A 27,814-nucleotide genomic window follows, 5' to 3' on the forward strand; every position below is an offset into this window, starting at 1 on the left:
GGAACCCCGACGCGCTCTGCGGGAACAGCGCGTCAGCACGGGACCCAGGCGTTCGGGGGACCCAGGCGTCCGGGGGACCCAGGTGTCCGGGGGGACCCCCCCTCCCCACCCACCATTGGGGGACCCAGGCGTTCGGGGGGACCCAGGCGTCCGGGAGGACCCAGGCGTCCGGGGGACCCAGGCGTCCGGGGGGACCCCCCCTCCCCACCCACCATTGGGGGGACCTAGGGGGACCCAGGCGTTCGGGGGACCCAGGCGTCCGGGGGACCCAGGTGTCCGGGGGGACCCCCCTCCCCACCCACCATTGGGAGACCCAGGCGTTCGGGGGACCCAGGCGTCCGGGAGGACCCAGGCGTTTGGGGGACCCAGGCGTCTGGGGGGACCCCTCCCCACCCACCATCGGGGGACCCAGGCATCCGGGGGAACCCCCCTCCCCACCCACCATTGGGGGACCCAGGCGTCCAGGGGGGACCCCTCCCCACCCACCATTGGGGGACCCAGGCATTCAGGGGGACCCAGGCATTCAGGGGGGGGACCCAGGCGTCCAGGGGGGACCCCTCCCCACCCACCATTGGGGGACCCAGGCATCCGGGGGAACCCCCCTCCCCACCCACCATTGGGGGACCCAGGCGTTCAGGGAGACCCGGGTGTCCGGGGGGACCCAGATGTCCGGGGGACCCAGGCGTCCAGGGGGACCCCCCCTCTCCACCCGCCATTGGGGGACCCAGGCGTTCGGGGGGACCCCTCCCCACCCACCATTGGGGGACCTAGGGGGACCTAGGCATTCAGGGGGACCCAGGCATTCGGGGGGGGATCCAGGCGTCATGGGGGGGGGACCCCTCTCCCCACCCACCATTGGGGGGACCCAGGCATCCAGGGGACCCAGGCGTCCGGGGCGGACCCCCTCCCCATCCAACCATCAGGGGGACCCAGGTGTTCAGGGAAACCCCTCCCCCAGGGACCCAGGCATCCGGGGAACCCAGGCATTGAGGGAAGCCCCTCCCCGCCGGGGACCCAGGCATTCGGGGAAGCCCCCTCCCCACACATCATCAAGGGGACCCAGGTGTCCAGGGGACCCAGGCATCCGGAGAAGCCCCTCCCCCGGGGACCCAGGCGTCCAGGGAAGCCCCCACCCTGGGGACCCAGGCATCCGGGGGGACCCAGGCATTGGGGGGAAGCCCCTCCCTCCTCCCCCAGGGACCCAGGTGTCCGGGGGGACCCAGGCATTGGGGGAAGCCCCCTCCCCACACATCATCAAGGGGACCCAGGCATCAGGGGGACCCAGGCATTCGGGGAAGCCCCTCCCCCCCACCCCAGGGACCCAGGCATCGGGGGGACCCAGGCATTCGGGGAAGCCCCTCCCCCCCCACCCCAGGGACCCAGGCATCCGGGGGGACCCAGGCATTCAGGGAAGCCCCTCCCCCCCTCCGCGGGGACCCAGGCGTCCGGGAAGCCCCCTCCCCCGGCAGGCGGGACGCACGGCGGTGGCGAGCAGCAGGTGGAAGGGCAGGAACTGCAGGCGCAGGACGGCGGGGAAGCGCTTGAGGCACTGCAGCTCCAGCCCCTGGCTGTCGTACACGTGCAGCCAGCGGCGCTGCGCCACCGCCAGCTGCGCCGCGCTGTGCAGCCACCTGCGCGACACGGGGCATCAGGGGACATGGGGGACATGGGGACACCTGGGGACAGGGGGGGATGGAGGGACATGGGGGACATGGGGACACCTGGGGACATGGGGATGGGGGGGGAATGGGGGACATGGGGACACCGGGACACCTGGGGACTGGGGGGGGATGGGGACACCTGGGGATGTGGGACATGGAGACACAGGGGACACCTGGGGATGGGGGGCAATGGGGGGGACATGGGGACACCTGGGGACACAGGGGACACCTGGGATGGGGGGGAATGGGGGGACATGGGGACACCTGGGGACAGGGGGGACACCTGGAGATGGGGGACATGGGGACACCAGGGACACCTGGGGATGAGGGGGGACATGGGGACACCTGGGGATGTGGGACATGGGGACACAGGGGACACCTGGGGATGGGGGGGAATGGGGGGACATGGGGACACTGGGGACAGGGGGGGATGGGGGGGACATGGGGACACCTGGGGACAGGGGGGGGATGGGGGGACATGGGGGACATGGGGGGACGTGGGGACACCTGGGGACATCTGGGGATGTGGGACATGGGGACGGGGGGACACCTGGGGACAGGGGGACACGGGGACACCAGGGACACCTGGGGACAGGGGGGATGGGGGGACATGGGGGGACGTGGGGACACCTGGGGATGGGGGACATGGGGACAGCAGGGACACCTGGGGACGGGGAGAATGTGGGGGACATGGGGACACCTGGGGACATGGGGGACACCTGGGGACAGGGGGGGACACCTGGGGATGGGGGCACATGGGGGACACCTGGGGATGGGGGGGAATGGGGGCACATGGCGGGGGACACCTGGGGACGGGGAGAATGGGGGGACATGGGGACACCTGGGGACAGGGGGGGACACCTGGGGATGGGGGCACATGGGGACACCTGGAGATGTGGGACATGCAGACACAGGGGACACCTGGGCACGGGGGCAATGGGGGGACATGGGGACACCTGGGGACAAGGGGACACCTGGGGATGGGGGGGCAATGGGGGGACATGGGGACACCTGGGGACAGGGGGGACACCTGGAGATGGGGGACATGGGGACACCAGGGACACCTGGGGATGAGGGGGGACATGGGGACACCTGGGATGTGGGACATGGGGACACAGGGGACACCTGGGGATGGGGGGGAATGGGGGGACATGGGGACACCTGGGGACAGGGGGGACACCTGGGGATGGGGGACATGGGGACACCAGGGACACCTGGGGACGGGGGGGACATGGGGGACGTGGGGGGACGTGGGGACACCTGGGGATGAGGAGGGAGGGGTGGACACGTGGGGATGGGGGGACATGGGGACACTTGGGGGATTGGGGGACACCTGGGGACATGGGGGAACCTGGGCATGGGGGGACACCTGGGACACCTGAGGATGGGGAGGGATGGGGGGACATGGGGACACATAAGGATGGGGGGATGTGGGGACACCTGGGGACATGGGGGGGACATGGGGATGGGGGTGATGCAGGGACACGTGTCCTCCACGTGTCCTCATGTCACCCCTGTGTCTCCAGTTCCCCGTGTCACCCCCATGTCCCCAAATCCCCCACATACCCCCGTGTCCCCCCGTGTCCCCACGTCCCCCCGTGTCCCCCCGTGTCCCCGTGTCACTCACGCCACGTCGGCCACGCTCTCCATGACGTTGATCTCGCACATCAGCCGCTTGGTCCCCCACTCCATGGCGGCCACGTGGCCCCTCCGCCCGCCCAGCAGCAGGTACCTGGGGACACGGGGGACACGGGGGGACACGGGGTGACACGGGGTCACACCGGGGACACCGGGTGACAGCGGGTGACACCGCGGCCCGGCCGCACTCACCGCCCGTCGCGCGTGTAATCCACCCGGTACGGCCAAACTGCTCCAGTTTCAGCTCAAAGTGCTGCGGAAACGCGGGTGAGACGCCCCGAATCGGGGTCACCCCCATCCCCGAGGGTCACCGGGGGTCCCCAAGGGTCACCGAGGGTCACCGGGGGTCCCCGGGGGTCACCTTGGCGGCGCTGGCGATGTCCACGGCCTCGGCGATGTCCCCCTGGGTCACGGTGCAGGTGTCCTCGCCGGGGTCGGCCTCCAGGAACCTGCGGTGACGGGACACGGGGGTGACGGGGGGACGGGGACACGGGGGGACACGGGGGGGACACGGAGGGGACACGGGGGGGACACGGGGGGGACACGGGGGGGACACAGAGGTGATGGGACTGACACAGGTGGCACAAGGGGACATGTGGGGGACATGACGGACATGGGGTGACACAGCAGTGATGGGGTGACATAGGGGTGACATGTGGGGACGTGGGGGTGACACAAGGGTGACATGGGGGTGACTACAGATGTGACATAAGGGGACACAGGGGTGATATAGGGGTGACACAGGAGGACATGGGGGTGACTACAGGGGTGACACGAGGGGACACAGGGGTGATGGGGTGACATGGGGTGACATGGGGGTGACACAGGAGACATGGGGGTGACTACAGGGTGACACGAGGGGACACGGGGGTGATGGGGTGACATGGGGTAACGCGGGGGGTGACACAGGGGGACAGAACGGACATGGGGGTGACACAAGGGTGACACAAGGTGGACAAGGGTGACATAGGCGTGACACAAGGGACACAGGGGTGACAGGGGGACACGGGGGGACAGGGGGGGGACAGGGGGGGACAGGGGGGGACAGGGGGACCCACCCCGGCTCCTGGGGCAGCAGCAGCTCCGCTCTCGCCGCCCCCTCGGCCGCCGCCTCCTCCCGCTGCCCCCAGAGCTGCAGCTGCCGGCGCAGCCGCGGCCGCACCGCGCGGGGCTGAGGCACCGCAGGGGCACCACGACACGCGTGAGCGGGACACGGACACGGACACGCGTGAGCGGGACACGGACACGGACACGCGTGAGCAGGGACACAGACACCGACACGCGTGAGAGGGGACACGGGACACGGACACGACACCGACACGTGTGAGCGGGACACGGACACGGACACGACACCAACGTGCGTGAGCGGGACACGGACACACGTGAGCGGGACACGGACACGGACACGCGTGAGCGGGACACGGACACGGACACGCGTGAGCAGGGACACAGACACCGACACGCGTGAGCGGGACACGGACACGGACACGCGTGAGCGGGACACGGACACGGACACGCGTGAGCAGGGACACAGACACCGACACGCGTGAGCGGGGACACGGACACGGGACACGCGTGAGCAGGGACACAGACACCGACACGCGTGAGAGGGGACACGGGACACGGACACGACACCGACACGTGTGAGCGGGACACGGACACGGACACGACACCAACGTGCGTGAGCGGGACACGGACACACGTGAGCGGGACACGGGACACGGACACGACACCGACACGTGTGAGCGGGACACGGACACGTGTGAGCAGGGACACAGACACCGACACGCGTGAGCAGGGACACGGACACGGACACGCGTGAGCAGGGACACGGACATGGACACGCGTGAGAGGGGACACGGGACACGGACACGCGTGAGCAGGACACGGACACGCGTGAGCAGGGACACGGACACGGACACGCGTGAGCAGGGACACGGACACGGACACGCGTGAGAGGGGACACGGGACACGGACACGCTGTGAGCAGGACACGGGACAGCGCGTGAGCAGGGACACGGACACGGACACGCGTGAGAGGGACACAGACACGGACACGACACCAACACACGTGAGTGGGGGACACGGACACGCGTGAGTGGGGACACGGACACGGACACGACACCGACACGTGTGAGCGGGACACGGACACGGACACGCGTGAGCAGGGACACGGACACGGGTGAGAGGGGACACCGACACGGACACGCGTGAGAGGGGACATGGGACACGGACACGCGTGAGCAGGGACACGGACACAGACACGCTGGAGCGGGACACGGACACCGACACGAATACGCGTGAGCGGGGACACGGACACGCATGAGCGGGACATGGACACGGACACGCGTGAGCGGGGACACGGACACGCGTGAGCGGGGACACAGGGACAGGGACATGACACCGACACGTGTGAGCAGGGACACCGACACATGTGAGTGGGGGACATAGGACACAGACACCGACACGCGTGAGCGGGACACGGGACACGGACACCGACACCAACACGCGTGAGCGGGGACACAGACACGACACCGACACGCATGAGAGGGGACACGAGGACATGGGACACGGACACACGTGAGCGGAGACATGGGACACAGACACACGTGAGTGGGGACACGGGACACGGACACGGACACCGACACGCGTGAGCGGGGACACGGACACCGACATGGACACCGACATGCGTGAGAGGGGACACCGACACCACACGACACATGTGAGCAGGACACGGGACATGGACACCGACACGCATGAGCGGGGACAACGGGACACGGACACCCAACATTGACACGCTGTGAGCGGGGACACGGACACCAACACGTGTGAGCGGGCACACAGGACACAGACACGCGTGAGCGGGAACACGGGACATGAGACACGAGGACACGCGTGAGCAGGGACACGGGACACACACGGGGGACATGGGACACGGGACACGCGTGAGCAGGGACACGGGACATGGGACACACACGGGAGATATGGGACACGGACACGCGTGAGCGGGGACACAGGGACATGGGACACGGGTGAGTGGGGACACGGGGTGAACAGGGACACAGGGTGAGTGGGGACATGCGGGACACGGGGGACACAGGACATGGACACAGGTGAGCGGGGACACGGGGGACACGGGGGACACAGGGTGAGCGGGGACCCCACTCACCCCCAGGACCCCCAACACCTCCCCCCCCCAGACCCCTCTGGACCCCCCAAACCCCCCAGTCCCCGTGTGTGTCCCCCCCCCCCCAGCTGCTCCTTTCCCGGGGACCCCAACCTCTCCCTCCCCCCATCCCCCCAACCTCTCCCTCCCCACCCCCAATTTCTTCCCCTCTCCCTCCAGAACTCTCCCCCCCCCCTATCCCCTCAATCTCCCCCCCGCCCCCAATCCCGCCAAGACCCCCCAATGTCTCCCCCCGCTCCAGCCCCCCAAGTTTTGCCCCAGGACCCCCCAGTTCCCCCCCAGGACCCCCCGGTTCCCCCTCCCGGTTCCCCCCCAGGACCCCCCGGTTGCCCCCCCAGGACCCCCCGGTTCCTCCCCCAGGACCCCCCGGTTGCCCCCCCAGGACCCCCCGGTTGCCCCCCCAGGACCCCCCGGTTCCCCCCCCAGGACCCCCCGGTTCCCCCCCAGGACCCCCCGGTTCCCCCCCCAGGACCCCCTGGTTCGCCCCCAGGACCCCCGGTTCCCCCCCAGGACCCCCCGGTTCCCCCCCAGGACCCCCGGTTCCCCCACCCCGGACCCCCCGGTTCCCCCCCCCAGGACCCCCCGGTTTCCCCCTCACCGCTTTCTCCGCCGCCCCCCGCAGGAACCGCTTCACCCGGGGCCGGGCCAGGGGAGCGGGGCCGGGAAACGGGTCCTTGCGCTGCGGGGACACGGGGTTGGGACCGGGAACCGGGAACCGGGGAACCGGGGAACCGGGGGACCGGGACCCCCTGGCTCCGGGCCCGCCCCCGCCCGCCCCGCTCACCCCGGACACGCCGCCCGGCTCCCCGCGCTCCCGAGCGGCCGCGGGGCCCGGCCCGGCCCGGAGCCGCCGGGGGACGGAGCGGGACCGCCCGCCGCTCGCTGCCGCCGCCGCCGCCATCCGCCGCCACGTGTGGCGCCCGCCCGCCTCTTCCGGCGCTGTAGCCAATGGGAGAGCGGCGAGGGCGACGGTGCGGCCAATCAGAGAGCGGCGGAAGGACGAGGCCGGCGGCGCCATGTTGGTGGTTGGCAGTTGGCAGGGAAGGGTTAAGGAAAGCGGCGCCGCCATGTCGGTTGAGGGCGGCGTGGAGAGCGGCCGCGTTTGTTGAGGGCAGGCAGGGGTGAGAACCAGCACCGCCATCTTTGCTGAGGGCAGCCGAGGGCGCCCTTCCCGCTGCGGGCGGCTCCTGCGCACGCGTGAGCGGGGCTTGCACACGAACATGGGCGGGGCTTGCACACGAGGGGCGGGGCTTGCACACGAGCGGGGGGCGGTGCTTGCACACGGCGGCCACCTGCCTCGCCCAGCACTCCAAGCCCCTCTGCCCCTTGCACGAGGGCCCGTCCTCGTGCAAAGCCTCATCCTCGTGCAAGAAGCCACCCTTGTGCAAAGCCCTTGTGAGACCCCACTCCCGTACAACACGCAGCGCTTGTGCAAATCCCCGTCCTCGTGCAAAGACCCATCCTTGTGCAAATTCCTGGTGTGAAGCCCCATCCCCACCCCAAACCCCGTCCTCGTGCAACGACTCATCCTCGTGCAACAACTCATCCTCGTGCAAGGACTCATCCTTGTGCAACGACTCATCCTCATCCAAATTCCCCGCACGAGGCGCCGTCCTCGTGCAAAGCCCCATCACCCTGTCAGGCCACGTCCTCGTACGAGCCCCCCGTCCTCGTACGAGCCCCCCATCCTCGTACGACCCCCCGCCCTCGTGCGCGGCCCCTCCCCCGGCGCAGCCACACTCGTGTCACACTCGTGTCAGCACAAGCGTCACGTTTATTCCCCGCCCCCCACGTCACTTCTTCTTGGACACGCCGACGGTTCGGCCGCGCCGGCCCGTGGTCTTGGTGTGTTGGCCCCGCACGCGCAGCCTGGGGGGACACGGGGGGGACACGGGGGGGACACGGGGGGGACACGGGGGTCAGGGACAGCGTCCCCAAGTGTCACCCACCCCCCATGTCCCCCCCACAGTGTCCCCAAGTGTCACCAACCCCCTCAGTGTCTCCAAATCCCCCCATCACCCCCACAAGTGCCACGTCCCCCTCCCGTGTGCAGCCACCTCAGGGACCTTGTCCCCAGGTGTCACCTCCCCTGGTGTCCCCAAGACCCCCCTGGTGTCCCCAACCACCCCCCCAGTGTCCCCAAATTCCCCTGTCACCCCTACAAGTGCCACAACTCCCTCTACCCTGGGGGGCACATGGAGGGCAGGGACACTGTCCCCAAGTGTCACCTCTTCCCCCCCACACCCCCCAAGTCCCCAAACCCCACCTCAGTGTCCCCAAGTGTCACCTCCCCTGATGTCCCCAAGACCCCTCATGTCCCCAACCACCCCCCCAGTGTCCCCAAATGCCCTTGTCACCCCTAGAAGTGCCACAACTCCCTCTACCCTGTGGGGAAGTGCCAACAGTCCCAGTGACCCCACCTGCAGGTGTCACCTCCCCCCGTGTCCCCAACCCCCCCACGATGTCCCCACCCCCCCCCGCGATGTCCCCAACCCCCCCGCGATGTCCCCAGGCCCCCCCTCACCCCCAGAAGTGCCGCAGCCCCCGATGCGCCCGGATCTTCTTCAGCCGCTCCAGATCCTCCCGCAGTTTGTTGTCCAGCCCGTTGGCCAAAACCTGGGAGAGGGGGGGACAGGGGACGTCAGGGGACACCGGGGGACACCGGGGGACACCAGGGGACACCAGGGGACACCAGGGGACACCAGGGACGCGTGTCCCCCCCACCTGGCTGTATTTGCCGTCCTTCACGTCCTTCTGCCGGTTGAGGAACCAGTCGGGGATCTTGTACTGCCGGGGGTTCTGCATGATGGTGATGACGCGCTCCACCTGGGGACAAACGCGGTGACACCCCCACCGATGGCCCCAACCCCCCATGATGTCCATGACCCCTGCCAGGGACATCCCCAACCCCCCAAGTGATGTCCCCAACCCCCCATGATGTCCATGATCTCCCCCCAGGAATGTCCTCATGCCCCTAGGGATGTCCCCAACCCCCCAGACCTGTCCCTGACCCCTTAAGTGATGCCCCCAAACCCCTCCAGAGATGTCCTCAACCCCCCCATGTCTCTAGCCCTCGCAAGGATGTCCCCATACCCCCCCCCCCCCCCCATTTCCCAAACTCCTCCATGATGTCCCCAGTCCTTCCACCATGTTCCCAATCCCAACCCCCATGTCCCCACCCCCCAGGGACGTCCCCAACCCCCCTAGGAATGTCCTCATGCCCCCAGGGACACCCCCAACCCCCCAGAGCTGTCCCCAACGCCCATGTCTCCATATCCCCCCAGGAATGTCCCCAACCCCCCCGGAATGTCCCCAACCCCCATGCCTCCACCCCACCCAGGGATGTCCCCATACCCCCCCCACCATGTCCCCAACCCCTCCATGATGTCCCCAGTCCCTCCATCCCGTTCCCACTCCCCCTGCCATGTCCCCACCACCCCCAGGGATGTCCCCGACCCCCCTGCCATGTCCCCACCCCCCCAGGGATATCCTCATGCCCCCAGGGACACCCTCAACCCCCCAGAGCTCTCCCCAACCCCCTAAGGATGTCCCCGACCCCCCCACTGTGTCCCAAATCCCTCCATGATGTCCCCAACGCCCATGTCCCCATCCCCCTGCCAGGAATGTCCCCAACCCCCCCAGAGCTGTCCCCAACCCCTCCATGATGTCCCCAAGCCCCATGTCCCCACCCGTCCATGGATGTCCCCGACCCCCCATGACGTCCCCAAGCCCCGTGACGTCCCATGGTGTCCCCACCTCATCCTCGGTGAGCTCCCCAGCCCGTTTGGTCAGGTCAATGTCGGCCTTGCGCAGCACCACGTGCGCGTAGCGCCGTCCCACGCCCTGGGGGTGACAAAAGAAGGGGGGTCGTGGGGTGACACCACTCGTGTCCCCCTCCCCGCGTCGCAGCGCGTCCCCTCACCTTGATGGCCGTGATGGCAAAGGCGATCTTGCGGCGCCCGTCGATGTTGGTGTTGAGGACACGCAGGATGTGCTGGAACTTCTCGGGGATCACGAGGGACTGGAGGGGACACGGTGACACCGGGGAGGTGACGGGGGGGACAGTCACGGGGGTGGGGACACGCGTGGCGAACGCGGGGCCGGGGAGGCCCGGCCGCCATGGCGGCGGGGGGGGAGGGGGTCCGATCTCATCCCTCCGCCGCCGCCATCCGCTCCCTCCGCCGCCGCCATGGCGCTGCCAGCGCTCCCCCGCATCCCCTCGTTCCCTCCCCGCCGCCCGCTCGCCCTCCCCGGGCCGCGATGGCGGCCGATTCCGCCCGGCGCCCACCATGGCTGCGGCTGCGCCTCCCGCCGGCTCCGCTGGAAGAGAGAGGGCGGAAGTGGCGTCGGGCCGGAAGTGGAGGGGCGGGGTCATGTGACAGGAGCCGCTGTCATGGCGGCGGAGGCAGCGGTGGGGCCGGGATGCGCGAGGGGACCCGGCGGGATCGGGGGGACCCGGGGGGATCAGGGGGGATCGGGGGGACCCGGGGGGATCGGGGGGGGACCCAGGGGGTTTGAGGGGGCTGATCCGCCGCCTGTGCCGCAGGTCCGGGGCCCGGAGCCGCCGCTGGAGCCGCCGCCGGAGCCGGAGCTGGAGCCGGAGTTGGGTCCCGGCCCCACCGAGGCCGAGCTGGAGCTGGAGGGGGAGGAGCTGGTGCTGGATGAAGTGGACGGTGGGGACGGGGGGGACACGGGGGATGGGGGGGGACGGGGGACACAGGGGATGGGGGGGACAAGGGGACAGGGGGACACGGGGGACACGGGGGGTGGGGGGACACGGGATGGGGAGGGACAAGGGGACACGGGATCAGGGGGGACGGGGGACACAGGGGACATGAGCACACGGGATGGGGGGACACGGGGGACAGGGGGACACGGCGGACAAGGGGAGACACAGGGGATGGGGGGGGACAGAGGACAAGGGGACATGGGACGGGGGGACACAGGATGGGGGGGGACAAGGGGACACAGGGGACAGGGGGACATAGGGGTCAGGGGGACACAGTGGATGGGGGTACAGGGGGGATGGGGGGGATATAGGGGACAGGGGGGGACACGGGGGACAGGAGGACATGGGGGACAAGAGGACACAGGGGACAGGGAGGGACACAGGGAATGGGGGGGACACAGGGGATGGGGGGACAGGGGGGGACACAGGGGACAGGAGGGATGCGGGGGACATGGGGGACACAGGGGACAGGGGGACAAGGAGGGAACATGAGGGTCGGGGGGAGACACAAGGGCCTGGGGGGGGACACAGGGGACCGGTGACAGGAGGGGGGGCCCCGGGGGTGTCAGGGGGGCGGAAGCAGTTCAAGGGGCTTTTGGGGGGATGGGGAGGGGGGCAGTTTGGGGACAGCGGTGCCACCCCCCGTGTCCCCCCCAGTTCACATCCAGGCCAACCTGGAGGACGCGCTGGTGCAGGAGGCGCTGAAGACGGTCAGTGCCCCTTGTCACCCCCCAAAATGAACCCCCCGTCTCCAGGGGGGGCTGTCCCCACCCTGGTGACACGAGTGTCCCCCCCGTGACACGAGTGTCCCGCAGGGCGTGGACCTGCGCGAGTACTCCAAGCAGGTGGAGCTGGAGCTGCAGGAGGTGGAACGCGCGTCCATCCGCGACTGTGTCCTTTGCGGGGGCTGTGACACGGCGGGGGGGCCACACTGTCCCCAGGGTGTCCCCAGGGTGTCCCCAATGTCCCCAGAGTGTCCCCAGGTCCTTAACGCCCCCCCCAGACATCAAGGAGAGCGAGAACATCGCGTCGCTGCACAACCAGATCACGGCGTGTGACGCCATCCTGGAGGTGAGGGCGGGACGGGGTCCCCACCGTGTCCCCAGTGTCCCCAGCTCCATTCCAGTGTCCCCAGCTCCATCCCAGTGTCCCCCGTTGTTCCCAGTGTCCTGTGTCCCTCCCAGTGTCCCCAGTTCCATCCCAATGTCCATAGTGTCCCCCATGTCCTCTCTCAGTGTCCCCTCCTGGTGTCCCCATTTCCCTCCCAGTGTCCCCAGTGTCCCCATCCCCTCCAAGTGTCTTCAGTCCCCTCTTGGTGTCCCCAGTGTCCCCTGTGTCCCCTCCCAGTGTCCTCTCCCAGTGTCCCCAGTGTCCCCATCCCCTCCAAGCGTCTTCAATCCCCTCCCAGTGTCCCCAATGTCCCAGAGTCCCCTCCTGGTGTCCCCTCCCCGTGTCCCCACTTCCATCCCAGTGTCCCCAGTGTCCTCCTTCAGTGTCCCCAGTGTCCCCTCCTGGTATCCCCATTTCCCTCCCGGTGTCCCCAGTGTCCCCAGTGTCCCCATCCCCTCCAAGTGCCTTCAGTCCCCTCTTGGTGTCCCCAGTGTCCCCCATGTCCCCTCTCGGTGTCCCCAGTTCCATCCCAGTGTCCCCGTGTCCCCAGTGTCCCCAATGTCCCCAGGGTGTCCCCAGGCTGTCCCTCACCCTGTCCCCCCCCAGCCCATGGAGCAGACGCTGGGCGCCTTCCAGTGCCACCTGAGCACCATCAGCTGCCACATCCATATGCCGCAGGTGTCCCCAATGTGTCCCCTCCCAGTCCCCCCTCTCACTGTCCCCAGTGTCCCCAATGTCCCCAAGCTGTCCCTCACCCCGTGCTGTGCCCCCCAGCGCATGGAGCAGATGCTGGGCGCCTTCCAGTGCGACCTGAGCAGCATCAGCAGCGAGATCCGCGCGCTGCAGGAGCACTCGGTGGCCATGACCCTGCGGCTCCGCAACCGCCGCGCCGTGCGCCGCCAGCTCGGCCGCCTGCTGGACCAGCTCGTCGTGCCCCCCGCCATGATCAGGTGCGGCACCGCGACCCCCCCGAACCCCCCCGCGCTGTCCCCATTGTCACCTTCCCCCCGCCCCCCGCTCCAGCGCCATCCTGGAGGCGCCGGTGACGGAGCCGCAGTTCCTGGAGCAGCTGCGGGAGCTCAACGGGAAGATCGACTCGGTGAAGGAGCAGGCGTTCCGCGACACCGTGGCCTGCGCCGACGTGCAGCACGTCCTGGAGAAGCTCAAGATCAAGGTAACACCCCCCACACACCCCCAAAAACCCTCGGGGACACCCCAAAACCTTCCTCCCCCCGCCCCGTTTGCAGGCGGTGACCAAGATCCGCGAGTTCGTGCTGCAGAAGATCTACTCGTTCCGCAAGCCCATGACCAACTACCAGATCCCGCAGAACGCGCTGCTGAAGTACAGGTGGGGTCGGGGGGTACTTGGGGTGACCGGGGGGGCCGGGGGGTGTCCCCGCGTCACCCCGTTTGCCGGTAGGTTCTTCTACCAGTTCCTGCTGGGGAACGAGCGCGCGGCGGCGCAGGAGCTGCGCGAGCAGTACACCGACACCATGGCCAAGATCTACCTCTCCTACTTCAAGTCCTACACCGCGCGCCTCATGAAGATCCAGGCGGGTCCGGGGGGGGCATGGGGGGGTTTGGGGGTCCCTCCCAGTGGTCCCAGTTGGCCCCAGTTCCCTCCCAGTGGCCCCAGTTCCCTCCCAGTGGCCCCAGTTGTTCCCAGTGTCCCCTCCTGGTGGCCCCAATTTCATCCCAGTGGCCCCAGTCCCATCCCAGTGGCCCCAGTTGGCCCCAGTTGGCCCCAGTTCCATCCCAGTGGCCCCAGTTGGCCCCAGTTCCCTCCCAGTGGGCCCAGTTCCCTCCCAGTGTCCCCAGCATCCCCAGTATCCCAGTGTCTCCTCCTGGTGGCCCCAATTTCATCCCAGTGGCCCCAGTCCCATCCCAGTGGCCCCAGTTGGCCCCAGTTGGCCCCAGTTCCATCCCAGTGGCCCCAGTTGGCCCCAGTCCCTTCTCAGTGGCCCCAGTTCCCTCCCAGTGGCCCCAGTTGGCCCCAGTTGGCCGCAGTTCCCTCCCAGTGGCCCCAATTGTTCCCAGTGTCCTGTGTCCCTCCTGCTGGCCCCAGTTCCCTCCCAGTGTCCCCAGTGTCCCCAGTATCCCAGTGTCCCCTCCTGGTGGCCCGAATTTCATCTCAGTGTCCCCAGTTCCCTCCCAATGTCCCTATGTCCCCAGTGTCCTTGTACCCACACAGTGTCCCCAGTGTCCCCATCCCCCCCCAGTGTCCCAGTGTCCCCATTCCCCCCATTGTCCCCATCCCCCCAGTGTCCCCATCCCCCCAGCGTCCCCAGTGTCCCCATCCCCCCTCAGTGTCCCTATCCCCCCCATCCCCCCCATTGTCCCCATCTCCCCCCATTGTCCCCATCCCCCCCATTGTCCCCATCTCCCCCCATTGTCCCCATCCCCCCCAGTGTCCCCATCTCCCCCCATTGTCCCCATCCCCCCCAGTGTCCCCATCCTCCCCAGTGTCCCCATCCCCCGCATTGTCCCCATCTCCCCCATTGTCCCCATCTCCCCCCATTGTCCCCATCCCCCCCATTGTCCCCATCTCCCCCCATTGTCCCCATCCCCCCCAGTGTCCCCATCTCCCCGCATTGTCCCCATCCCCCCCAGTGTCCCCATCCCCCCCAGTGTCCCCATCTCCCCCCATTGTCCCCATCCCCCCCAGTGTCCCCATCTCCCCGCATTGTCCCCATCCCCCCCAGTGTCCCCATCCCCCCCATTGTCCCCATCCCCCCCATTGTCCCCATCTACCCCATTGTCCCCATCCCCCCCATTGTCCCCATCTCCCCACAGTGTCCCCACCCTGGGCGGGGGGTGTGACCCCCCACTTTGCGCTCTGACCCCGTTTCCCGCAGTACGAGGAGGTGGCGGAGAAGGACGATCTCATGGGGGTGGAGGACACGGCCAAGAAGGATATCCCACCATTTCGGGGATGGGGGGCCAGGGGGGCCGGGGCGATTTGGGGACCACCACCCCCACCCCCAAATTATTTCCTTAACCTCCCCGTTACGCTTCTTCTCCAAACCGTCCCTGAAGAACCGCAACACGGTGTTCACGCTGGGCAACCGCGGCGCCGTCCTGGCGCCGGCCGAGCTGGAGGCGCCCATCATCGTGCCGCACGCCGCGCAGAAGAGCGACCTCCGGGTCCGGCCTTTTGGGGCGACGGGGTGACACGGGGGGGCGTGGGGAGCGGGGGGGTACGTCCTGACGTCTGTCCCTGCGTCCGTCCGCCCGCAGTTCCCGTTCGAGTCGCTGTTCCGCAGCCAGCACTACGCGCTGCTGGACACGGGCTGCCGCGAGTTCGCCTTCCTCTGCGACTTCTTCATGGCCACGGGGGCCGGGGCGCTCGAGCTCTTCGACTCCGTCATGGGCAAGACCTTGGCCATGTTCCTGGTATGTCGGGGGGGTTCTGGGGGTCCCCGTGGGGGGGGTCGAGGCGCTGACCCCCCCGGTGCACCGCGGTGGTTTAGAAGCACATGGACGCGTACGTGAGCGACTGCTACGACGGCATCGCCGTGTTCCTCTGCATCCACATCGTGCTGCGCTTCCGCGCCATCATGGCCAAGCGCAACATCCCGGCGCTCGATAGGTGAGCGGGGGGGGCGGTGCCAAAATGACCCCCCCCCCAGATCTCGTGGGGACCCCCACAGATCCTGTGGGGATGCCCTGAATCTCATGGGACCCCCCCCAATCTCGTGGTGACCCCCCCCAATCTCATGGGACCACCCCCAAATCTTGTGGGACCCCCTGAATCTCGTGGGACCCCCTGAATCTTGTGGGACCCCCCCCAAATCCAAATCTCATGGGGACCCCCCCAATGTCGTGGGACCACCCCCCAAAATCTCATGAGATCGCCCAAATCTTGTGGGACCGCCCCCAAATTTCATGGGACCCCCCGAATCTTGTAGGACCCCCTGAATCTTGTGGGACCCCCCCAAATCCCAATCTCATGGGGACCCCTCCCAATGTCGTGGGACCCCCCCCCTCAAATCTCGTGGGAACCCCCCAATCTCGTGGGACCGCCCAAATCTCACGGGACCACCCCCAAATCTTGTGTGACCCCCTGAATCTCATGGGACCCCCTGAATCTTGTGGGACCCCCCCCAATCTCATGGGACCCCCCTGAATCTCATGGGACCCCCCAAATCTTGTGGGACCACCCCCAATGTCTTGGGACCCCTAAATCTCGTGGGGACTCCCCCAAGTCTCATGGGATCGCCCAGATCTCATGGGACCCCCCCCCCAAATCTCATGGGACCCTCCAAATCTCATGGGACCCCTCCAGTCTCGTGGGGACCCCCCCAATCTCGTGGGAACCCCAAATCTTGTGGGACCCCCCCGAATCTCATGGGACCCCCCCCAAATCTTGTAGGACACCCCCAATCTCGTGGTGACCCTCCAAATCTCATGGGACCCCCCAAATCTTGTGGGACCCCCCCAGCCTCATAGGACCCCCCAATCTCATGGGACCCCCCCAATCTCGTGGGGACCTCATCAAATCTCATGGGGACCCTCCCTAATGTCATGGGACCACCCAAACCTCATGGCACCCCCCCAATCTCATGGAGAACCCCCCCCCAGATCTCATGGGATCACCCGAATCTCATGGGACCCCCCCAATCTCATAGGGACCCCCCCCAAATCTTGTAGGACACCCCCAATCTCGTGGTGACCCTCCAAATCTCATGGGACCCCCCAAATCTTGTGGGACCCCCCCCCAACTTCATGGGACCCCGCAAATCTCATGCGACCCCCTAAATATTGTGGGACCCCCCAAATCTCGTGGGACCCCCCAAATCCCGTGGGACCCCCCCCAATCTCGTGGTGAACCCCACATCTCATGGGACCCTCCAAATCTTGTGGGACCCCCCCAAATCTCATGAGATCGCCCGAATCTTGTGGGACCCCCTGAATCTCATGGGAACACCCAAATCTCATGGGGACTCCCCCCAAATCTTGTGGGACCCCCCAAATCTCACGGGACCCCCCAAATCTATCTGTGCCCCCCCCAGGTACTGGGAGGCGCTGCTGGAGCTGCTGTGGCCGCGTTTCGAGCACATCCTGGAGCTGAACATCCAGAGCATCCAGAGCACCGACCCCCAGAAACTGGGCTTCCTGGACACGCGCCCCCACTATGTAAGAGCGGGGGGGGCCAGTTTGGGGTCCCCCCGACCCCCCCAGACCCTCCTGACCCCCCCAAATCATCCCGGCCCCCCCAGATCACGCGCCGCTACGCCGAGTTCTCCTCGGCCATCGTCAGCATCAACCAGACCTTCCCCAACGAGAAGACCAACGCGCTGCTGGGGCAGCTGCAGGTATTTTGGGGGGGGGGGTTCAGGGTGACCCCCTCACATTTTTGGGGGTCCCCAACACCCCCGTTTCCCCCCCGCGAAGGTGGAGGTGGAGAACTTCGTGCTCCGCGTGGCCGCCGAGTTCTCGTCCCGCAAGGAGCAGCTCATCTTCCTCATCAACAACTACGACATGATGCTGGGCGTCCTCATGGTAACGGCCCCCCCGCACCGTGGGACCCCCCCAATCCATGGGGACAACCCCCAATCCATGGAGACCCCCCAAACCATGGGGACAACCCCCCCAATCCACGGGGACCCCCCCAATCCATGGGGACAACCCCCCAGACCATGGGAACCCCCCTAATCCATGGAGACAACCCCCCCAAACCATGGGGACAACCCCCCCAATCCATGGGGTCAACCCCCAATCCATGGAGACAACCCCCCCAATCCATGGAGACAACCCCCCCAATCCATGGGGACAACCCCCAATCCATGGAGACCCCCCAAACCATGGGGACAACCCCCCCAATCCACAGGGACCCCCCCAATCCATGGGGACAACCCCCCAGACTATGGGAACCCCCCTAATCCATGGAGACAACCCCCCCACCATGGGGACAACCCCCCCAATCCATGGGAACCCCCCCAATCCATGGAGACAACCCCCCCAATCCATGGGGACAACTCCCCCCAGACCATGAGACCCCCCCAATCCATAGGGACAACCCCCTAGACCATGAGAACCCCCCCAATCCATGGGGACAACCCCTCCAAACCATGGGGACCCCCCAAAACGAGGGGCACCCCCAAATTTAATGTGGGGGGGCTAATACATCCCGTTTCCCCCCCAGGAGCGAGCGGTGGAGGAGAGCAAAGAGGTGGAGGGTTTCCAGCAGCTCCTCTCCGCCCGCACGCAGGTACCGCACCCCCCCATTTTTGGGGTCCCACAAGCTTTGGGGGGGGTCCCCCTTTCTGAGGGGGCGTCCCCCGCATTGGGGGGGGTCTGAAGAAGGGGTGTCCCCCCCAGGAGTTCATTGAGGAGCTGCTGTCCCCCCCGTTCGGCGGCATGATCGCCTTCGTCAAGGAGGCCGAGGCGCTGCTGGAGAAGGGGCAGCTGGAGCGGCTGCGCGGGGAGGAGGGTAAGGAAAGGGGGGGGGGGCAATATTGGGGACCCCCCCATGAATCTTGGGGTTCATGAGGGTGCGTCCCCCCCCCAGCTCGCGTCACCCAGCTGGCTCGAGGCTTCTCCAGCACCTGGAAGGCGTCGGTGGAGTCGCTGAGCCAGGACGTCATGAGATCCTTCAGCAACTTCAAGAACGGCACCAGCATCATCCAGGTGACAATTTCGGCCTCGGAGGGGGGGGTGTGTGGATTTTGGGGGTGTCCTATGGAAATGGGGCCCCCCCTGACCGCCCCCCCCGCGCGTGCAGGGCGCGCTGACGCAGCTGATCCAGTATTACCACCGGTTCCACAAGGTGCTGGCGCAGCCGCCGCTGCGGGCGCTGCCGGCGCGCGCCGACCTCATCAACATCCACCACCTCATGGTGGAGCTCAAGAAGCACAAACCCAACTTCTAAATGAATGGGGGGGTTTGTCTGTGTGTCCCCCCCACCCCCAGGTGTCTGTCTGTCCCCACCCTCCCCCACGTTGTCATATTGTCACCCCTGGGGGTGACACCCGCGAAACGCGGATAAAGGTGAGAAAGGACGCGAGTGATGGTTTATTGCTGGGGGGGTTGGGGCCACCACTGTGTGTGTCCCCCCCACCCCACACAGGTGACATCACCCGCTGCCATGGGGGGACGCACCGGGGGGGTCACCGCACTTTAGGGGGGGGGGGGTGGGGGACGACCCCCAGGGAAATGTCACCCCCCACACACACCATGTCCCCATTAACCCCCCGCCAAGTCCCTCCCTGGGGGGGGGAACAATGGGGCTGCCCCCCCCACAGGTGACAAGGGACTGTGTCATATGTGTCCCCATCCCCCCCCGTGACATCACCCGCTACCATAGGGGGACACACTGGGGGGGTCACCCCACTTTAGGGGGTGGGGGACCATGGGGAGGTGGAGACCCCCAAGGAAATGTCACCCCCCCCACACACCATGTCCCCATTAACACCCCCAATCTCTCCCTGGGGGGCACAATGGGGCTGCCCCCCCCGCAGGTGACAAGGGACTGTTACCCCCCTGCCATGTCCCCATTAACCCCCCCCCAGTCTCTCCCTGTGGGGGGACAATGGTGCTGCGCCCCCCGCAGGTGACAAGGGACCGTCCCCCCCACCCTGTGCCCCCCAATCCAACAGCAAACCCCTCTGGCCCCCCAGCCAGTCCGTGGGGGGACCCTGGGGGGGTCCGTGGGGTCACCCTGGGGGGGGTCCATGGGGTGACCCCAGGGGGGTCCCCGTGCCCCCCCTATTTCTGCTCCTTGGTGGGTGCGTAGTAGAGCTCCAGGGGTTTGCTGAGCTTCCAGTACTTCTCGTTCACCAGCTCCAGCGTCAGGGACCCGTTCAGGGTCTGGGGGGGGAATTAATGGGGTGACCCCCCCTGGACCCCCCAGAACCCCCGTCCCCTCCCCTGGGTCCCCTGTGACCCCCGACACCGTGTCCCTGTGACCTGCCCCATGTCCCCCTCATGTCCCCATGACACCCCCGTGTCTCCATGTCCCCCCGTGTCCCTGTGACCCCCCCCCGTGTCCCCCCATGTCCCCATGTCCCCAATGTCCCCGTGTCTCACCGTGAAGCTGGCGGCGGCAGCGATGTGGATGCTGTACTGCTGTACACGTGTCCCCCCGTGTCCCCATGTCCCCCCGTGTCCCCAATGTCCCCGTGTCTCACCGTGAAGCTGGTGGCGGCGGCGATGTGGATGCTGTACTGCTGTACACGTGTCCCCAATGTCCCCATGTCCCCATGTCCCCAATGTCCCCGTGTCTCACCGTGAAGCTGGCGGCGGCGGCGATGTGGATGCTGTACTGCTGTACACGTGTCCCCAATGTCCCCATGTCCCCATGTCCCCAGTGTCCCCGTGTCTCACCGTGAAGCTGGCGGCGGCGGCGATGTGGATGCTGTACTGCTGTACACGTGTCCCCAATGTCCCCGTGTCCCCATGTCCCCAGTGTCCCCGTGTCTCACCGTGAAGCTGGCGGCGGCGGCGATGTGGATGCTGTACTGCTGTACACGTGTCCCCCGTGTCCCCATGTCCCCCGTGTCCCCATGTCCCCAATGTCCCCGTGTCTCACCGTGAAGCTGGCGGCGGCGGCGATGTGGATGCTGTACTGCTTCTCGCTCACGTCCCCCAGCGCAGCCTCGGGCCCCCCCGGCGCCTCCTCCAGCGCGATGCGCAGCGCCAGGTACTTGGACAGGTGATCCACCGTGGCGTTGGACGTCGTCTTCACGTACCTGCGCAACAGAGACAGCTCTGCCCGTGGCCCCTGTCCCGTGTCCCCATGTCCCGTGTCCCCCTGTCCCCATGTCACCCTGTCCCTCTCCCTCCCATATCCCCCTGTCCCTGTCCCATGTCCCATGTTCCCCTGTCCCTGTCCCCATCCCCCTGTCCCGTGTCCCCCTGTCCCATGTCCCGTGTCCCCCTGTCCCATGTCCCGTGTCCCGTCTCACCGTGTCTGTGCGTACTCCCCCTTGTCCCCCAGCAGGGGGTGCGGTCTGAACACCAGCTCCAATGTGTCCCCCTGTCCCATGTCCCCCTGTACCTCTCTGTCCCATGTCGCCCTGTCCCATGTCCCCCTGTCCCTGTCCCCCATCCCCAGTGTCCCCCTGTCCCGTCTCACCGTGTCTGCGCGTACTCTCCCTTGTCCTCCAGCAGGGGGTGCGGTCTGAACACCAGCTCCAATGTGTCCCCCTGTCCCGTGTCCCCCTGTCCCCCTCTCCCATGTCCCATGTCCCCTGTCCTGTGTCCCCCTGTCCCATGTCCCTGTCCCATGTCCCCCTGTCCCATGTCCCCCTGTCCCATGTCCCCCTGTCCTGTGTCCCCCTGTCCCGTGTCCCGTCTCCCCGTGTCTGCGCGTACTCTCCCTTGTCCACCAGCAGGGGGTGTGGTCTGAACACCAGCTCCAATGTGTCCCCCTGTCCCATGTCGCCCTGTCCCTGTCCCATGTCCCATGTCCCCCTGTCCCATGTCCCTCTGTCCCATGTCCCGTGTCCCCCTGTCCCGTGTCCCCCATCCCCAGTGTCCCCCTGTCCCGTCTCACCGTGTCTGCGCGTACTCTCCCTTGTCCCCCAGCAGGGGGTGCGGTCTGAACACCAGCTCCAATGTGTCCCCCTGTCCCGTGTCCCCCTGTCCCGTGTCCCCCTGTCCCATGTCCCCTGTCCCTCTCTGTCCCTGTCCCATGTCCCATGTCCCCCTGTCCCATGTCCCTCTGTCCCATGTCCCATGTCCCCTGTCCCGTCTCACCGTGTCTGCGCGTACTCTCCCTTGTCCACCAGCAGGGGGTGCGGTCTGAACACCAGCTCGATCTCGCTGCCCCCCCCCGCGTCCCCGCCGGGCTCGGGGCTGCCCCGGCCGGCCACGCCCTCCTGGGGCGGGGTCTCGGGCTCGGGCTCCGCCCCCGACTCGTCGGAGCCGCGGGAGCGCTTGCGGCTGGGCCCGGGCTCGGCCGCGCCCGACGCGCCGCTCAGCTGCGAGCGGCTGTCCCCGGTGTCCTCGGGGCCGCTGAACGTCGCCGTGTCCGACTCGGCCTGCAGCTTCCGCACCCGCTGCGCCCTGCGGGACGGCCCGTGGCTGGGGGGCGGGGGAATGGGGGGGACTCGGGGGAATGGGGGGACTGGGGAGGAATGGGGGGAACTGGGGAGGAATGGGGGGAACTGGGGAGGAATGGGGGGAATGGGGGGGACTGGGGGGGAATGGGGGGAATGGGGGGAATTGGGAAGGACTGGGGGGAATGGGGGGGACTGGGGGGGAATGGGAGGGGGACTGGGAGAGACTTGGGGGGCTGGTGTCCCCAAGCCCCACGGCATCCCCCTGGCGTCCCCGCAGTGTCCCCAGGCCCCACGGTGTCCCCATGGTGTCCCCGCAGTATGCCCAGGCACCACGGTGTCCTCGCAGTATCCCCAAGCCCCGTAGTGTCCCCACAGTGTCCCCAAGCCCCGCGGCAGTGTCCCCACGGTGTCCCCACAGTGTCCTCACAATGTCCCCAAGCCCCACAGCGGCATCCCCACGGTGTCCCCATGGTGTCCCCAAGCCCCATGGCGGCATCTCTGCAGTGTCCCCAAGCCCCGCAGCATCCCCACAGTGTCCCCATGGTGTCCCCAAGCCCCACATCAGCGTCCCCGCAGTGTCCCCAAGCCCCACGGTGGCATCCCCGCAGTGTCCCCACAGTGTCCCCAAGCCCTGCAGTGTCCCCGCAGTGTCCCCAGGGCCCACACTGTCCCTGTGGTGTCCCCACAGTATCCCCAGGCCCTGCAGTATCCCCAAGCCCCATGGCGTCCCCGCAGTGTCCCCACGGTGTCCCCAAGCCCCGCAGAGTCCCCGCAGTGTCCCCAGGCCCCACACTGTCCCCATGGTGTCCCCACAGTATGGGATACCCCAAGACCCCTGGTGTCCCTGCAGTATCCCCAGGCCCCGCAGCAGCGTCCCCACGGTGTCCGCAAGCCCCGCAGCAGCATCCCCGCAGTGTCCCCACGGTGTTCCCAGCCCCACGGTGTCCCCAAGCCCCACGGCAGCGTCCCCGCAGTGTCCCCAAGCCCCACGGCAGCATCCCTACGGTGTCCCCAGGCCCCGCAGCAGCATCCCCACGGTGTCCCCACCTGTGCAGCGCCTGCATCTTGAGCCCCTCCTCGATGCTGCTGCTGAGCGCCTGCTGGTTGTGCAGGCGGCTGAGCTTGGCCAGCACGCGGTCCTGGTGCGCCTCGTACTCGTCCCGGCTCGGGTAGATCTTGGAGATGAGCGCGTCGAAGTTGGGGTCGGGCCGCAGCGAGCGCTTGGACACCAGCTTCTTGCGGCACGTGGGGCACTCCTTGTTCCTGGGGGGGGCACGGGGGTGAAGGGGCGCCGCCGCGGGGGTGTCCCGGCGACGCCGTACCCGCTGCGCAGCGCTGCGGGGGTGTCCCGGCGACGCCGTACCCGCTGCGCAGCGCCGTGACGATGCAGTCGGAGCAGAAGCGGTGCAGACACTCCTTGGTGGTCATGGTGTTCTTGAGCATGTCCAGGCAGATGGGGCACATGAGCTCGCTGTGCAGGCTGCGCGGGGACACCGCGATCTCCGTGCCGTCCATGATGGCCTCCTGCGGGGACGCGGCGGTGACGGGGATGTGGCGGTGACGGGGGACGCAGCGGTGCCGGGGGACGCGGCGGTGCCACCCGGCTCGGGGACACCCCCTAGAGACACAGCTCTGGGGCTTGGGGTGACACGATGGCATCTCCCACCCTGGGGACACCCCCTGGGTCTGGACCTCCCGGGCTTGGGGTGATAGGACACTGTGACCCCCAAGGGACACCCCAGGTCCCCTGTCCCCAACACTGGGGACACCCCCTAGAGCCACAGCTCCGGGGCTTGGGGTGACACGATGGGATCTCCCACCCTGGGGACACCCCCTGGGTCTGGATGTCCTGGGCTTGGGGTGACAGGACACCCCAGGGACACCCCAGGTCCCCTGTCCCCACTCCTGGGGACACCCCTGGACCCAAGTCCCCTGAACATGGGGGGACGGGGCAGCATCACCTGGCTCGGGGACACCCCCTAGAGACACAGCTCCGGGGTTTGGGGTGACACGATGGCATCTCCCACCCTGGGGACACCCCAAGGTGACACCTCCTGCACCTGGATCTCCCCAGGGACACCCCAGGTCCCCTGTCCCCACCCCTGGGGACACCCCTGGACCAGGTCCCCTGAACTTGGGGTGACAGGACAACGTCCCCCACCCTGGGGACACCCCAAGGGGACACCCCCTGCACCTGGATCTCCCCAGGGACACCCCAGGTCCCCTGTCCCCACCCCTGGGGACACCCCCAGACTAGGATCTCCTGGGCTTGGGGTGACAGGACAGTGTCCTCCACCTTGGGGACACCGTCTCCCACCCTGGGGACACCCCAAGGGGACACCCCCTGCGCCTGGATCTCCCCAGGGACACCCCAGGTCCCCTGTCCCCAACCCTGGGGACCCTGTCTCCCACCTTGGTGACACCTCGGGGCTCGGGTCCCCTGAACATGGGGGGACGGGGCAGCTCCCCCAGCTCGGGGACACCCCCTAGAGACACAGCTCCGGGGTTTGGGGTGACACGATGGCATCTCCCACCCTGGGGACACCCCCTGGACCTGGATCTCCCCAGGGACACCCCAGGTCCCCTGAACGTGGAGTGACAGGACAACGTCCCCCACCCTGGGGACACCCCAAGGGGACACCCCCTGCACCTGGATCTCTCCAGGGACACCCCAGGTCCCCATCCCCACACTGGGGACACCCCAAGGGGACACCCCAGGTCCCCATCCCCACCCTGGGGACACTCCTGGACCAGGTCCCCTGAACATGGGGTAACAGGACAACATCCCCCACCCTGGGGACACCCCAAGGGGACACCCCAGCTCCCCTGTCCCCCACCCTGGGGACACCCCCGGGGCCCAGGTGCCCTGAACAGGGGGCTGACAGGACACTGCGACCCCCCGGGGACACCCCAGGTCCCCTGTCCCCACACTGGGGACACCCCAAGGGGACACCCCCTGGACCAGGTCCCCTGAACATGGGGGACAGGGCAGCGTCCCCCACCCTGGGGACACCCCCGTGTTTTGGGTTGGGTGGGGTTGTCCCCTCCCTCGGGTGTCCCCAGCCTCGTGTCCCCCGCCCCGCTCCCCGACCAGGACCGCCCCCCGCCCCCCCCCGCGGGGTGTCCCCCCCAGCACCGTCCCCCTTGTTCCCACACCCGGGGTCCCCGTGTCCCCCGCCCCGCGTCCCCCCCGGACCTGCGGGGTTCGGTGCAGCTCGTACAGACTCAGCTCCCAGGTCTTGCTGGCGCTCTGCGCGTTGGCGGGGGCGGCCATGGCGGGGGCGGCGACCGGAGGCCCCGGGGAGCCCCGAACCGGCCCCGGGAAGCCCCGAACCCCCCGGGAAGGGCCCGAACCGGCCCCGGGAAGCCCCGAACCCCCCGGAAGGGCCCGAACCGGCCCCGGGAAGCCCCGAACCGGCCCCGCTGTCCCCGCGGCCTCTCCCGGTCCCGCTTTCCGAGGGGGCAGCGCCTCCTGTGTGCGTCACTTCCTGCTCGCCCGGGGTGATGACATCACCGCCCTCACCCCAGCTCGCACCCGCCTCCTCCCGCAGCCAATCACAGCCGCGGAGATTCTCCCGCGGGTCCTGCCAGCCAATAGGATTCATCCCACCGGGCTCTCCCCGCCAAGCTGGCGGCTCGGCCAATGGGAAAGCGGCGGGGCTGCAAGAGGCGGGGCCGGGGGTCCAGGGGGCGGGACCGGGGAAGCGGGGGCGTGGTCTGGGATGTGGGCGGGGCCTCAGAGGCACCTGCCGCGGGCAGCGGGGGGACCGGGGGGGCCGGGGGGTCGGTAGCCGGTGGCCGCTCGGTGTCCCCGGTGCCCAGTGTCCATAGGAGCCCCGGCTCGGTGTCCCACATGTCCCCGGTGTCCCGGTGCCGGTTGGAGCCCCGGTTCGGTGTCCCCGGTGTCCCGGTGCCGGTTTGAGCCCCGGTTCGGTGTCCCCGGTGCCAGTTGGGCCCCGGTTCAGTGTCCCCGGTGTCCCCGGTGCCGGTTGGGTCCCGGTTCGGTGTCCCGGTGCCGGTTGGGCCCCGGTTCGGTGTCCCCGGTGTCCCGGTGCCGGTTGGGTCCCGGTTCGGTGTCCCGGTGCCGGTTGGGCCCCGGTTCGGTGTCCCCGGTGTCCCGGTGCCGGTTGGGTCCCGGTTCGGTGTCCCGGTGCCGGTTGGGCCCCGGCTCTCGACGTCCACACCCAACTCTCGGCGCTCACAAGAATTGCGTTTGGACAATCACGAGCCGGTGCCCGGTGTCGCGGGGGGGCGGGGGGGGACACGGGGACACCGGGACCCTCGGGACCCTCCCCCGGTGCCGGCGCCGCCCCGGACCCGCGGGGGAACCAGGACCCGGGCGGGGGGTGCGATCGGGGGCGGGTCGGAGCATCCGGGGGGTCTGGGGATCAGAGGGAACCGGGGCCGGTTCCACTGGGGCATCCCGGGGTGGGGGGTCCGGGGACCGTCGGGGAGCGACTCCGGTTCCACCGGGGGCGGGTCGGAGCATCCGGGGTGGTCCGGGGATCAACAGGAACCGGGGCCGGTTCCACCGGAGCATCCCGGGGGGTCCGGGGACCATCAGGGAGCGACTCCGGTTCCACCGGGAGCGGGTCGGAGCACCCGAGGGGGACCGGGGATCACGGGGAACCGGAACCGGTTCCACCGGGGGCGGATCGGGGCATCCCGGGGGGGGTCCTGGGACCATCAGGGAGCGACTCCGGTTCCACCGGGAGCGGGTCGGAGGATCCGGGGGGACCGGGGATCAGCGGGAACCGGGGCCGGTTCCACCGGGGAGCGGGTCAGAGGATCCCGGGACGGGGGATCCGGGGATCAGCGGGAACCGGAGCCGGTTCCACCGGGAGCGGGTCAGGGGATCCCGGGAGGGGTTCCGGGGGCCGTCGGGGAGCGACTCCGGGTCCGCCGGGACCGGGTCGGGATCCACCGGGAGGCGTCGGGACCCACCGCGGGGGGGTCGGTGCATCCCGGGGGCTCCGGGGACCACCGGGAGGCAGGGGGGGGAATTCGGAGACCCAACGGGGACCCCCCCGCCCCCCCACCCCGGTGCCCCCCCCCGCCCCCCCCGCCCGTTCGCCGCCGCTACCCCCGTGTCCGGCCGCTCCCGCCGCTGCCGCTGCCCCGGCGGCCCGAATGGCGGGGGGGGGAGGGGAGGACACAAAGCGGGGCCGCCCCCCCCCCCTTCCCCCCCCCCACCCCGTGGGGGCCACCCAGCGCGGGGCCCCCCCCTCCCCTCCCCTCCCCCACCCGGGACCCCGGTTGCCCCGAGTGACGGGACATGAATGGGCGGCATCTCGCGGCCCCGCCCCCACCCCCCGCCCCTCCCCCCCCCGCATTGTCCCCGCGCCCCCCCCCGCCCCCACCCCCTCCCCCTCCCGGCCCCCCGCTCGGGGGGAGGAAACTGAGGCAGGGGACCCAGGAGTTCGGGAGGGACCCAGGAGTTCGGGGAGGGGACCCAGGAGTTCGGGGGCGCAGAGGCAGCGGTGGG

The 27,814-nt window shown here is 68.6% G+C and overlaps 4 protein-coding genes across 5 annotated transcripts in view; 1 reads left to right on the forward strand and 3 right to left on the reverse strand.

The window, feature by feature from the left end:
• Nucleotides 1–7,708, reverse strand: part of WDR46 (WD repeat domain 46) — a gene marked incomplete at both ends in the record, with an annotated part of 12,644 nt that extends 4,936 nt beyond the window's left edge. Inside the window, 9 exon segments of the mRNA XM_080364511.1 lie at nucleotides 6–16; nucleotides 1,481–1,631; nucleotides 3,289–3,393; nucleotides 3,492–3,525; nucleotides 3,528–3,552; nucleotides 3,661–3,748; nucleotides 4,358–4,470; nucleotides 7,085–7,165; nucleotides 7,271–7,708. Of these exon segments, the coding sequence (XP_080220637.1) occupies nucleotides 6–16; nucleotides 1,481–1,631; nucleotides 3,289–3,393; nucleotides 3,492–3,525; nucleotides 3,528–3,552; nucleotides 3,661–3,748; nucleotides 4,358–4,470; nucleotides 7,085–7,165; nucleotides 7,271–7,708 (1,046 nt within the window).
• A 534-nt stretch (nucleotides 7,709–8,242) lies between these two features.
• Nucleotides 8,243–10,829, reverse strand: RPS18 (ribosomal protein S18). Its single transcript, XM_080364509.1, has 6 exons — nucleotides 10,775–10,829; nucleotides 10,409–10,507; nucleotides 10,243–10,329; nucleotides 9,211–9,312; nucleotides 9,011–9,102; nucleotides 8,243–8,355 (listed from the first exon to the last, which is right to left on the reverse strand). The coding sequence occupies exons 1-6, from the start codon at nucleotides 10,775–10,777 to the stop codon at nucleotides 8,280–8,282; spliced, it is 459 nt and encodes a 152-aa protein (XP_080220635.1). The 5' UTR covers nucleotides 10,778–10,829; the 3' UTR covers nucleotides 8,243–8,279.
• Nucleotides 10,830–10,872: 43 nt separating this feature from the next.
• VPS52 (VPS52 subunit of GARP complex) lies at nucleotides 10,873–19,299 on the forward strand. 2 transcript variants are annotated; one of them, XM_080364502.1, is made up of 20 exons: nucleotides 10,873–10,897; nucleotides 11,033–11,159; nucleotides 11,873–11,925; nucleotides 12,031–12,106; nucleotides 12,219–12,286; nucleotides 13,100–13,275; nucleotides 13,349–13,499; nucleotides 13,573–13,673; nucleotides 13,746–13,878; nucleotides 15,181–15,238; nucleotides 15,336–15,469; nucleotides 15,563–15,718; nucleotides 15,796–15,914; nucleotides 17,338–17,461; nucleotides 17,545–17,640; nucleotides 17,720–17,827; nucleotides 18,471–18,536; nucleotides 18,647–18,758; nucleotides 18,837–18,955; nucleotides 19,050–19,299. In XM_080364502.1, the coding sequence occupies exons 1-20, from the start codon at nucleotides 10,880–10,882 to the stop codon at nucleotides 19,194–19,196; spliced, it is 2,142 nt and encodes a 713-aa protein (XP_080220628.1). In that variant the 5' UTR covers nucleotides 10,873–10,879; the 3' UTR covers nucleotides 19,197–19,299. The 2 variants fall into 2 exon arrangements, with proteins under 2 accessions (XP_080220628.1, XP_080220629.1); XM_080364503.1 differs by having other exon boundaries at nucleotides 13,606–13,673.
• Nucleotides 19,300–19,320: 21 nt separating this feature from the next.
• On the reverse strand, nucleotides 19,321–25,791 carry RING1 (ring finger protein 1). The gene is made up of 6 exons (XM_080364504.1): nucleotides 25,526–25,791; nucleotides 23,693–23,853; nucleotides 23,377–23,592; nucleotides 22,025–22,333; nucleotides 20,856–21,015; nucleotides 19,321–20,134 (listed from the first exon to the last, which is right to left on the reverse strand). The coding sequence occupies exons 1-6, from the start codon at nucleotides 25,601–25,603 to the stop codon at nucleotides 20,033–20,035; spliced, it is 1,026 nt and encodes a 341-aa protein (XP_080220630.1). The 5' UTR covers nucleotides 25,604–25,791; the 3' UTR covers nucleotides 19,321–20,032.
• Between the last annotated feature and the right edge of the window lie 2,023 nt (nucleotides 25,792–27,814).

This window comes from Nesoenas mayeri, assembly GCF_963082525.1.
Source record: "Nesoenas mayeri genome assembly, contig: SCAFFOLD_133, whole genome shotgun sequence".
Taxonomy (NCBI): Eukaryota; Metazoa; Chordata; class Aves; order Columbiformes; family Columbidae; genus Nesoenas; species Nesoenas mayeri.

Bases quoted from the DNA above. Each gene is read 5' to 3' on its own strand.
- RPS18 (XM_080364509.1), bottom strand. The intron at 10,330-10,408 runs GTGAGGGGACGC...TGTCACCCCCAG, and splicing joins TTGCCATCACGGCCATCAAG to GGCGTGGGACGGCGCTACGC. The intron at 9,103-9,210 runs GTGGGGGGGACA...CCCCTCTCCCAG, and splicing joins AGGACGGCAAATACAGCCAG to GTTTTGGCCAACGGGCTGGA.
- RING1 (XM_080364504.1), bottom strand. From the start codon at position 25,603: ATGGCCGCCCCCGCCAACGCGCAGAGCGCCAGCAAGACCTGGGAGCTG. The intron at 22,334-23,376 runs GTGGGGACACCG...GCCGTCCCGCAG, and splicing joins AAGATGCAGGCGCTGCACAG to GGCGCAGCGGGTGCGGAAGC. The intron at 20,135-20,855 runs GTGAGACACGGG...TTCCCCCCCCAG, and splicing joins CCGCCGCCGCCAGCTTCACG to ACCCTGAACGGGTCCCTGAC.
- VPS52 (XM_080364502.1), top strand. The intron at 12,107-12,218 runs GTGTCCTTTGCG...CGCCCCCCCCAG, and splicing joins ACGCGCGTCCATCCGCGACT to ACATCAAGGAGAGCGAGAAC. The intron at 12,287-13,099 runs GTGAGGGCGGGA...TGTGCCCCCCAG, and splicing joins CGTGTGACGCCATCCTGGAG to CGCATGGAGCAGATGCTGGG.